The 8954-nt window shown below is 45.6% G+C and overlaps 1 protein-coding gene across 1 annotated transcript; it reads right to left on the bottom strand.

Annotated features, from left to right (window-relative positions):
- Window positions 1–1263: 1263 nt before the first annotated feature.
- IL36G (interleukin 36 gamma) lies at window positions 1264–5860 on the bottom strand. Its single transcript, XM_028162640.2, has 3 exons — window positions 5755–5860; window positions 4894–5033; window positions 1264–1464 (listed from the first exon to the last, which is right to left on the bottom strand). Exons 1-3 carry the CDS (start codon window positions 5858–5860, stop codon window positions 1264–1266), a joined length of 447 nt encoding a protein of 148 aa, XP_028018441.2.
- Between the last annotated feature and the right edge of the window lie 3094 nt (window positions 5861–8954).

The raw sequence follows: 8954 nt of genomic DNA, 5'->3' as shown, positions 1-8954 counted from the left end.
AATTAGCTTAGTGTTCACTTTAATGTTGACTTTTATAAAACTGCATGTTAAAAATATATTTCACTGAAGAAGAAAACTTTTAAGAATCAAGAGACACTGCATTAAATCAGTGCTGACTGATTGCTTACTAGCATGCCTAGTAGCGTATGTGGTCTGATTGTCCAAAAGTTCTTTAAAAAAATTTAAGTTACTGGTGCTATTTTGTTGACTGTATTCAAGCAAACATAATTTTCTGCATTTGTAGTATGTCAAAATAAGAAATCTATGATACGCAGAACCAGATCTGAGACACATCCTTCTACAATTATACCCACAGTCAGTTATTTCATTTCAGCAGAATATATCATCTGAAGCATGGCTGGTGGGAAATTTAGGCTCTCTGTTCAAAAAAAAAGGCAACTTTACTGCAGTTTTTAAAGGGAGTAGGTGGATGGTGAGAACGGCTAAAAGAAAAAAAAAGAAAGCAAGGCTATGAGACTATACAGAAAGTAGTCAAATAGTGGTGACTTTTACATGCAATATCCCTCCCACCACCCTATCACCATTGATAAGGGTCCTTCTCCCCTCAGCTAAGCCCCAGTGCCAGACTTACCCGCTACGGTGTTCTTATTCAATCACTCTTGGTAATTTCAGATTACTCCTTGTTTCCTATTTCATTTTGTAACGGTTTTAGCTTTCTTATCATATAAACACATGGAGTTTATATTTGGTTTTATGGTAACAGATTATTAGAATTAGACATAAATAATTTAATTAAGAATTGGTTTTCTTTACAAGTTCCTAACCCTTAAAAGGATATATTACACCCCTTACAATATACTGGAAACATATAGAGATTATGGGAAATGTAATCCCATTAGGAAAGGAAACAAAGCAAAACAAAAACAAAGATCAGCTCCATGCTAGTCCCAGGATCTTGGGTAAGACTGGTGAGCTCTGAATTCGTGGTTCTTCATAACCACCCCTGGGACAGGTGTTCCTACTGTGTTTTGGGTCCCGATGTGCTTGTACAGATGGCTTGAGAGATGTACAGTTTCAGCTTGAAAGGAGAGCCACACATCACCGCCTCACTCCTGCTTCGGAGCCCACATTCTATTCCTTGGGTGCCACGAGGTCATTGCTTCTTCTCTGTTCATAAAATAAGCTGAGAACAGGGACAAGCCCACCTCTCAGCATCAATGTGCAATGACGCTGAGATAATACAGATGAAAACACACTGAGAACGAGAAATTAATAAGACCAAGCTGCCACCTCTAGGCTGAGTTAAATCCTTAAATTCATACGGAAGGCAGTACTGTACATTCTCCCCAGGTCCGACGTGAGAAAGATGGGCTGGCCTCTCTTGGAGGAGGCGATGAACCAGCTGGGAAAGGCCACAGACTCAAAGGTGGAGTTAATGTCTGTCTGGACATGGTAGAAGAGGAAGGGCTTCATGGGCTTAGCTTGGTTGCACAGATCCGGTGTCTGCCGGTCCGGAAACGGGACAGAAAATGCCAGAAGGAGAAGCACAGGCTGTTTGAGTAGTTCAACATTACTTGTACACAACATGTAAATGTTCCGAAGTTTGAGCAACCCTATCCATCTATTAGAGCAAGCCTAGAAAAACCCATTTCAAAGGAACAGCAGAGTGGGCACACATGAAATCTCACCTTCCTGCCCCCCATCCTCAAATCCAGAGATGGCATGGAGTGACACAAGGCACAGGTTCACGAACAAGTGGCCACCCTTGAATGACAAATTGGAACTCTCCCGGCACAAGAGGCTGCGGGGACCACCCCACCCCCAGGAAAAGGAAGGAAATGCAAATTTGCTGCAGGAAGCCAAGGTCTTCCCTCACCAAAGCTGCATCCCCCCTCCTGCAAGAACCACTGCTCTGGCAAAGGACCGCCAGGGCAGGGGTGTTTGGGTTTCCAATGAATTGCCAAACATATGAGAAAGGTCAGAGCCATGAAAAAGGCACAAGAGGGTCTAACAAATCAAAGGACTTGCACTCAAAGAAGCAAAGTATATAGAACAATCAGAAAAGGTTTCTACATTGTATATAGAAGTATATTTGTAGATGTATATATTTATATATTCACATATCATTCTATTTAGGTAAGATAAGTATTTCTAAGTAAATTGCATTATGTCCAAGATCCCCAAAGAGACACAGGAATGGTTCATAATTCAGCCACATTCCACCCTGAGTAGGGGGAATTCTTCCAAAAGATTCCTTTATTCAGTTAATAACTTCCAGTTAATCTATCCAATTCTTTGAGCAGCCAAAAACCTAGGAGTCATCCTTGATATTGCTTTCTTAGATCCCTCAACATTTAACCCAGCAGCAAGGCCTGTGAGCCCTATTTCCGAAATCTTTCCTGAACTGAGCCACCTCTCACTCCCTCCCCTACACCTGCTGCATCCTTACCACCCATTCTCCACAAAGCAGTTGAGTTAACTATGAACTGAAATAATTGAATAAATAAGATCATGTTACCTTCCAGCTTAAATGTCTTGAAGGATTTTCTAATTATCACAAAATTCAAAGTCTTTAACAAAGCCTGCAGGGTCAACACCATGCAGCTCTTGCTTACAGAGCTGAAAATGTACTGTTCGGTCCTCATCTTCTTAATCACACCCCACATTCACTCTGTCAGCAAAGCCCATTGACTCAATTGAACATATTTCCAGAATCTGACCGTTTTCTTCCTACCTCCATGCTATCCCCATATCCATCAGATCACATTTGGATCACCTCAAAGCCTCCAACAGGACTTTCCCCTTTGCCCTTCACACTCGGCTATCAAGTAGCAGCCAAAATAATCCCTGGTGGTCCAGTGGTTAAGAATCTGTCTTACAATGCAGGACATGCCGGTTGGATTCCTGGTCAGGGAACTAAGATCCCAAGTGCCACGGGGCAACTAAGGCCTCACATGGCAACTACTGAGCCTGCAGGCCACAACTAAAGAGCACACGTGCAGCAGCTACTGAGCCCGGGCGCTCTGGAGCTCACGCACCACAACAAAGAGCCCTCATGCTGCAATGAATGATCCTGCACGCCGCAACTAAGACCCAATGCATCCAATAAATAAGTAAATAAATAAATGAATAATTTTTTTAAAAACCATATGTCCGTTCATGTCACTCTTCTATTCAAAACATTCTAACAATTTGAATTGATTGAACTTGCCCTCACTGGACACTGCTGGCTCACTCCTTTGCCTCCTCTCCCATCTGCTAAAATCTCACCTTTGCAATAATGCCTGCTGTACTATTTACCACACAGCCAGACTCCAGCTGTTTCTGGCACTGCCAGTCTCTTTACCTGGCTCTAATCGTTCTTTCCCAGGAGACATAACACCCTTTCACATGTCACAGATTTACCCATGATTATACTTCTTATGGACCATTTCTCTTCTCCCACTAGAATGCAAGCCTCAGGAGGGCAGGACTCTTTGCCATTCTGTGCACTGATGATTCGCAAATGCCCACAACAGTGATGGAGGCCAGTAAGAACACACACATTTGCTGACTTGGATTATATCGAGTTGAATTAAATTGAATTGCAGTAAACAGAAGTTTCAGAAACAAGTTTTTACTAACACGCAGTTATAAAGAAGAAAAATGCAAAACCAACAAGAGAGCCTCAGAATTAACATAGTAAAGATTGAAATTTCATAAAAACACAATAGAAAGATAATTTAGCAGGCAGGGTGCGAATTAAAAGGTAATCATGGGGCTTCCCTGGTGGTGCAGTGGTTGAGAATCTGCCTGCCAATGCAGGGGACACGGGTTCGAGCCCTGGTCTGGGAAGATCCCACATGCCGCGGAGCAACTAGGCCCGTGCGCCACAACTACTGAGCCTGCGCGTCTGGAGCCTGTGCTCCTCAACAAGAGAGACTGCGATAGTGAAAGGCCCGCGCATCGCGATGAAGCGTGGCCCCCGCTTGCCACAACTAGAGAAAGCCCGCGCACAGAAACGAGGACCCAACACAGCCATAAATAAATAAATAAATAAATAAATAATTTAAAAAAAAAAAAAGGTAATCATGACCTAGGATGTTGAACCAACAAGTTCTCCCAGAATGCAACATGAAAAAAAAAAGGACAGAAAGTATGAGAAATTAGGTGAGATATTGAAGTGAGATCTCGAAGTTCCAATAACTGATGAATAGAATTCAAAAAGGAGAGGGGAGGCAGAATGAAGGGGAGAATATACTTGAATAAACATACATAGAGACATGGATGGACCTAGAGTTTGTCATAGAGAGTGAAGTAAGCCAGAAAGAGGAAAACAAATATTGTATATTAACTCACGTATGTGGAATCTAGAAAAATGGTACAGATGAACCTATTGGCAGGGCAGGAATAGAGACGTAGACATGGAGAATGGACATGTGGACACGGGGGGGAAGGGGAGGGTGGGACGAATTGGGAGATTAGGTTTGACATAAATACATTCCCATATGTAAAATAGATAGAAGTGGGAACCTGCTGTATAGCACAGGGAGCTCAGCTCGGTGCTCTGTGGTGACCTAGATGGGTGGGATGGGGGGTGGGGTGGGAGGGAGGTCCAAGAGGGAGGGGATATATGTATACATATATGTGATTCACTTTGTTGTACAGCAGAAACTAACAGAACATTGTAGAGCAACTACACCCCAATTAAAACAAACAAACAATGGCTAGAATGTCTCAATATTCAAGAAAGACGAGTCCTCAACTAGGGAGGGGCAGGATAAATCAAACTAAAGTCTATTGCAGGCACATTATTCTAAAGGAGGAAGGGATAAGTATGCTTAAGAACAGGAGAATATTTCTTTTTTTAATTATAAAATTAGATTTCCTAACAAATCAACTTCTCAGAAAAGAAACTGAGGTTATTCTACATTATTTTTCTTAGTCACTCACCTTCAGCTGCAATATGGGCTGTCCTCCGACGTCCTCACAATGCAGCCACATTTCTGGATTCTGGATTCCCAAATAAATGGGAATCCCTTTGTCTTTCTCAAGAGAGCCTGGATTCTTGCATGGGGCAACAGTGACAGTGACTGTTAGATAAGAGGGGATATGGTGTCAGTGCCCCCTTTGGAAGGCAGCTATGTTCACCACTATACCACCAACGCACACAGTCCGTGCCCTTTTGAAGTCAGGAAAGACCAGGATCTTCCAGGCAAGGCTGGAAGAGACCTTAAGAGTATAATCCCTACTACCCCAGACCCACAAAATGGCCAGCCCCATATTCATTCATTCATTCACACCAAGCACCAATCACTGCCCTAAGAAATGGAGCAAACACAAAGAGTTAATCAGAGGGCAGACCCCACCCCTGAGATTTTCACACCTCTGCTTGAACACCTGGAGGTGAGAAGCTCCAATCCCAAGCAGCCTCCCTGAGCCTTGGAGAGCTCTGTTCATTGACAAGTATTGCCTAATGTCATGTTGAGATCTGCCTTCCTGTGCTATCCAGCCAATTAGTCCTCTTAGGACACCAGAAGTCTGGCAGAACAAGCCACTCCCCTTCCCTAAGTCAGGCCTTCAGATCACTGAAAGCAGCTCTCCTCCTCCCCAGAACGCCGCTCCACTCTCTCTGCTCTCTTTGCCCTGGTCCAAGACACCCCTTCCCAGGCAGGTGTGGAATTCTTCCCCCTCCAGGTGAGCCCTGTTATAAAGCCACACTTTTAACAAAAGGCTGGGTACCAGTATCCCAGCCACACTGAAGTGCGGGGGATCACGTCACAAGGATCAACCACACGGTGACCTCTCACCTACCTGGAGTCACATCGTTGCTCCATGGAACTGCCACGAGGGTCTGACCCTGAAGGAACCACACCTGCTGATTCAAGTCAAAGACTTCTCCAACCCGAGGTTTCTCCATTACTATTTAAAGAGAAAAGAATAATGAAGAAACATGATTAAGGTTGCTTTACCAGATGTTAGGAGAAAGATTATCTACTCCAGGCCTTTCAGGAAGGACGGTTCAGGGTTTACACATCAAAACTGGCAGCTCTCACATGGCCCATCAGCTCAGCCTTTCTTTCCAGTAAAACTATGAGCTCTGGTGTGGAGGACAAGGCTGTAACTGGTCTAAGAGTTAGACCATAAATGAGTTAAACCTTCATCTCCGTAAGTACACGTGTCAAGGCCCAGCTACTCACTTTCACAGCCACTTTGTATTTTGGCCCAAGGCTAGATCTGAAGCTGGAGCAGTGAAAAAGAGATGGTCCTCACCCTCACGGTCCAGTGGGAGATGGACAGCATTGGGTGGTAAGGTCCATATACAGGGAGGGGCAGAGAAGGCTGGGGTGTCCAGAAGAGACAGGCATGAGTGTCCCCAGTCTCCAGACCCCATCCCAACATTACCTGTACAGACTAGTTCATGGGCTTCCAGAGCACCTGCCATAGCGGGGTTGTCTCAGCACCTGTGAGGACATTGATAGGAGATCTGAGTCTCAGGAGGCATTTCCAGACCCTCCCAGGATACTGGTTCTTAAGGTCCTGATTCTGGGCAGGGACCTGGGAAGCCTGGCCTGATACCAAGCCCTCGTCAGAAGATCTAGGCCACTTCCTGGGACAAAACCTCAAGGCAACCTTAGGGAGGGGCTATCAAGCAGAATTTTCCTCCACCCAGAGATCCAGCCAGGGACAGTGTCCCCCTAGGGGTTCCAAGGCCAGGCATGACTTTTGACCTTAAATACCCTACAGATCCCTGATGTCTGTGTCTCCTCCTCCCAGCAGCCCTCCCCACTCCCACTGGCAAATTTGTCTGCCTGGGAACAGGGGAGGGACCCGAGCCAAGGCAACTCTGCCGGGATCCTAGCAGCTCCCCAGTAAGAAGCAGCTAGCTCCACACAGGACAAGACATGGACCCAGCCTGGCATGGCTCCACCCCTTCACTAAGCCCTAGAGCACAGAAAAGAGGGCTGTATAAGAGTCAAGGGACCTTTCAGCTATCCGCTGGCAAGAACCTTTATCAAAAGTGCAGGGGACAGAATCACAGCTCAAGCAGCTCCCGAGAGCAGTGACGGGCTCTGATAGAGTGAGGAACACTTATCTGGAGAGCATAGGGAGGTGCCCGCTTCCTCAGTGGGGAGGAAATCACAGCGTCAGTATGAGGATTACCTGTCTGGGCTCCCTGAGAAGTAAGCACCAAGCCAAGCCCTACCAACAGGGTTAATGACAGACCCTGGGTTTCTCAGGAAGGAGAGACTGAGGGACTTCCCCAGATCCCAGTTCTCCTGCTGTGTCACTCTGGAGCTAGAACTGGACATGCAGGCTCTAAGTGAAGGGAATCCATCACCTGGGCCCAGGAAGCTTGCCCACTGCAGTTTCACTAAGAGAGTCCTATGATGGCAAAATTAGCTGTGGGCTCAGGCAGGAGCCATATGGCATTCCTGGCCACCCAACTGTTCCACTTCGGGCTGCCCGTGAGTGGAGGGTTAGGCTAAAAGTCCCTCCCCCACTCTTTCAGCCCCTCAGAGATGTACCTCTATCCTCTTGGGAGCCACAGGCATTGAGCAGCACACCTTTAGCTGAGATAATCCTGGTCCCTGCTGCCCCCAAATATAGTGGACTCCAGACCAGCCTATGGACTAACGAGGTAGGTAGTGATTTCTCCAAAAACTGAGCCCCAGTTGCCAACTTATTCCTCACCCTCTGCTCCAGTAATGCAGGCCATTTGTAGGTTCTCAACAAATGGTAGTTATTTTTCTATATGTTTGTTACACACACACACACACACACACAATCTGCTGAGGTCACGCATAAAAATTTTCTGAGACGAGTTAATTTGACTGAAGTGAGTTTCAGAAGGCAGACTAGAAGCACCTGGAGCTTCATATTCACCTGGAAAAAAAAAGTGCCAAGAATAAGACAGAACCTTCTAGGCAAGCACCTCCATGAGCCCCTCTTCCCAACCCTGAAAAGAGTCTCCTTGTTCAACCTCTCATACATTTCACCCCCATCTCCTTTTTGGCCTTAGAGGGACATAGTCTTTTCCTGTTGAGGTCCCAGTCCCATCACTTTTGGTTTCTGGAGGGCAGTTAGGAATTTAGGCACTTCTGTTCAAAGCCAAGCTCAGCCATTGTCACCCCTTGAGTCCCCTCCACCCAGCTGAAGAGTCTCTCCATTATGCGTCACTCAACATATCCCCTTTCTTGGGATGTTTACCACAAAACAGCATCGAAAAGGCTCCATCTTCTGGCCCCCAAATTCCTAAGGTCTCTGTTTCAATCAGGATCCAGTCTGGAAAGCAGAACCCACACAAGGAATTGCAAACAAAGGGAATTGTACACAAGAAACTGGTAACACACATGTCAGAAGGCTGAAGAGTAAAAAGGAGTGGCCGAGGTATCCCAGATAGCACCCAATGTGGGAAGGAATCAAGAGGAAACAAAAGAATCTAGAAGCTCAAAGGAGGAAACTTGTAGGACTGATACTTAGACCTCAGGATGGTTTCCTCTGCTGAACTGATGCTCAGACCTGTGAAAAGAGAGTGTAGTCCTCTGGGCACATGAACTGCAAAGGTGGAGATGAGGGGTCAGCCCCAGAGATGCTCCAAGGGCCCAAGGGACACAACACAGACAGCTGTATTTCCATTGATTCAAAAGCCTTTGGGAGCAGGTTTGTGCCATCACATGCAAGAAAGTAATAGTCACTTAAAGAAGGCAGAGGTCCTTATGACATTTTACAATGGCTGTGTGACCTGGGGAGAGACAGTGTTTTCTGTTCACTTCTTCAGCAGGCTTTATTTGTCTATCCTCCCAGGCTGATTAATAGCAGAGCTGATTTTTTCTTTCAGTTCTGAGCAAGTTTTGACTCTCAGATTCTGACTTTTTTTGGAGGGGATGGGCCTGAGGGGGGGAAAAAAAAAGTTGACGCTAAGATCTACTATTAATAGTTTTGTTACTTTTCACCTGAGTTGGTAAATTATTTAATCGAAGAGTACATGTAAAACTGGCAAATTCTGAATA

Source organism: Balaenoptera acutorostrata, chromosome 12, assembly GCF_949987535.1.
Source record: "Balaenoptera acutorostrata chromosome 12, mBalAcu1.1, whole genome shotgun sequence".
Lineage (NCBI taxonomy): Eukaryota > Metazoa > Chordata > Mammalia > Artiodactyla > Balaenopteridae > Balaenoptera > Balaenoptera acutorostrata.
Note: the sequence above shows the minus strand (reverse complement) of the source record. Positions and strands in the feature narration are given on the sequence as shown.